We start from the raw sequence: 1,403 nt of genomic DNA on the forward strand, positions 1-1,403 counted from the left end.
ACCGCATATATATTTAAAATCCCTCTATAGAGTAAATATTAAATATTCTTGAGCTTCTATTTAAATACTTTATATAGTAACTTCTCTATGGTGATATAAACCAGTAGCTCATGTGAAATATTCCATGTGAATTTCAGGAAAAATATTGCTACAAGGTAAACATCTCAGCAATTTCCTTATTTATAATTCTTTATATTTTTATTTTTGTTAAGAATATAGTTCATTTTTTTTTATTTAATTTTGTTTAATTTTAATGTTTAGTTTTATATATTGTCTATACAGTAACAAGTAAACTGTAAAAAACCTTGTTAATTCTCTTCTCACTTCTCTTTTACTCGAGTGCCTCGCTGTCCCTTCGCTGCTGTAACACGGAGAATTTCCCCGCTGTGGGACTAAAAGGATGTTATTTATTTAATTTTAACAACTTTGTGCAGGACGAAAGAAAACCGAGCTCCTTGAGTGGAAAATGTGGGGGGGCTCTTAAAAGAGCCGTTTTTGAGCGGGGAAAACGGGGCACGAAGGTAAAACGGCGCGTTTACTTCTTCTTGGGGGCGGCCTTTTTCGCCGCCTTGGGCTTGGCAGCTTTGGGTTTGACCACCTTCGCTTTCTTCGGGCTCTTGGTCGCCTTCTTCGGGGCCGCGGGCTTCTTAGCTTTCTTGGGAGACTTGGCGACTTTCTTGGCGGCCGCCGGTTTCTTGGCTTTCTTCGGCGATTTCTTGGCAGCTGCGGGCTTCTTCGCTGCTACCTTCTTGGGCTTCTTAGCAGCGGCGGGCTTTTTAGCGGGCGCCTTCTTGGCTTTTGGCGCGGCTTTCTTTGCCACCTTCTTCTTGGGCTCGGCTTGTTTCTTGTTGAGCTTGAAGGAGCCCGAGGCGCCGGTGCCTTTGGTCTGCACCAGAGTGCCCTTCGTCACGAGGCTCTTGACGGCGATCTTGACGCGGGACTTGTTCTTGTCCACGTCGTAACCGCCGGCAGCCAGAGCTTTCTTGAGGGCGGCGAGAGACACGCCGCTCCTCTCCTTAGACTGCGAAACAGCCTTGACGATGAGCTCGCCGACGCTGGGGCCGGCTTTCTTGGGCGGGGCGGCGCGCTTCTTCTTGGGAGCTTTGGCCGGCGGGGCGGCGGCTGGAGCGGGAGCGGCTTCTGCCATCGTTCTGCTTTTGCTGCGATCGGAGAGAGAATGAGCGGAGCTGTGCTGTTCAGAGGAACCTCCCTCTCAGGCGACGGGCCGCCTCTTAAAAGCCACATGAGAACGGTGTAGACTCAACCAGGCGGGCGCTATGCAGCCATACCTCAGTGACGCGCTCGCACTTGTGTTTTCTCGTGATATTTATCGGGTAAAATAAGAGCGAAAACGTGGATTGTTGAGCGCCCAACGGCTCGATCCTCTAGAAGAGGCTCTGTCG

General features: G+C 49.3%; 1 protein-coding gene across 1 annotated transcript; it reads right to left on the minus strand.

Moving 5' to 3' along the window:
• Positions 1 to 319: 319 nt before the first annotated feature.
• LOC119262269 (histone H1-like) lies at positions 320 to 1,184 on the minus strand. The gene has a single exon (XM_037533643.1). It carries the CDS (start codon positions 1,145 to 1,147, stop codon positions 536 to 538), a length of 612 nt encoding a protein of 203 aa, XP_037389540.1. The 5' UTR covers positions 1,148 to 1,184; the 3' UTR covers positions 320 to 535.
• Positions 1,185 to 1,403: the final 219 nt, after the last annotated feature.

This window comes from Pygocentrus nattereri, chromosome 23, assembly GCF_015220715.1.
Source record: "Pygocentrus nattereri isolate fPygNat1 chromosome 23, fPygNat1.pri, whole genome shotgun sequence".
Taxonomy (NCBI): Eukaryota; Metazoa; Chordata; class Actinopteri; order Characiformes; family Serrasalmidae; genus Pygocentrus; species Pygocentrus nattereri.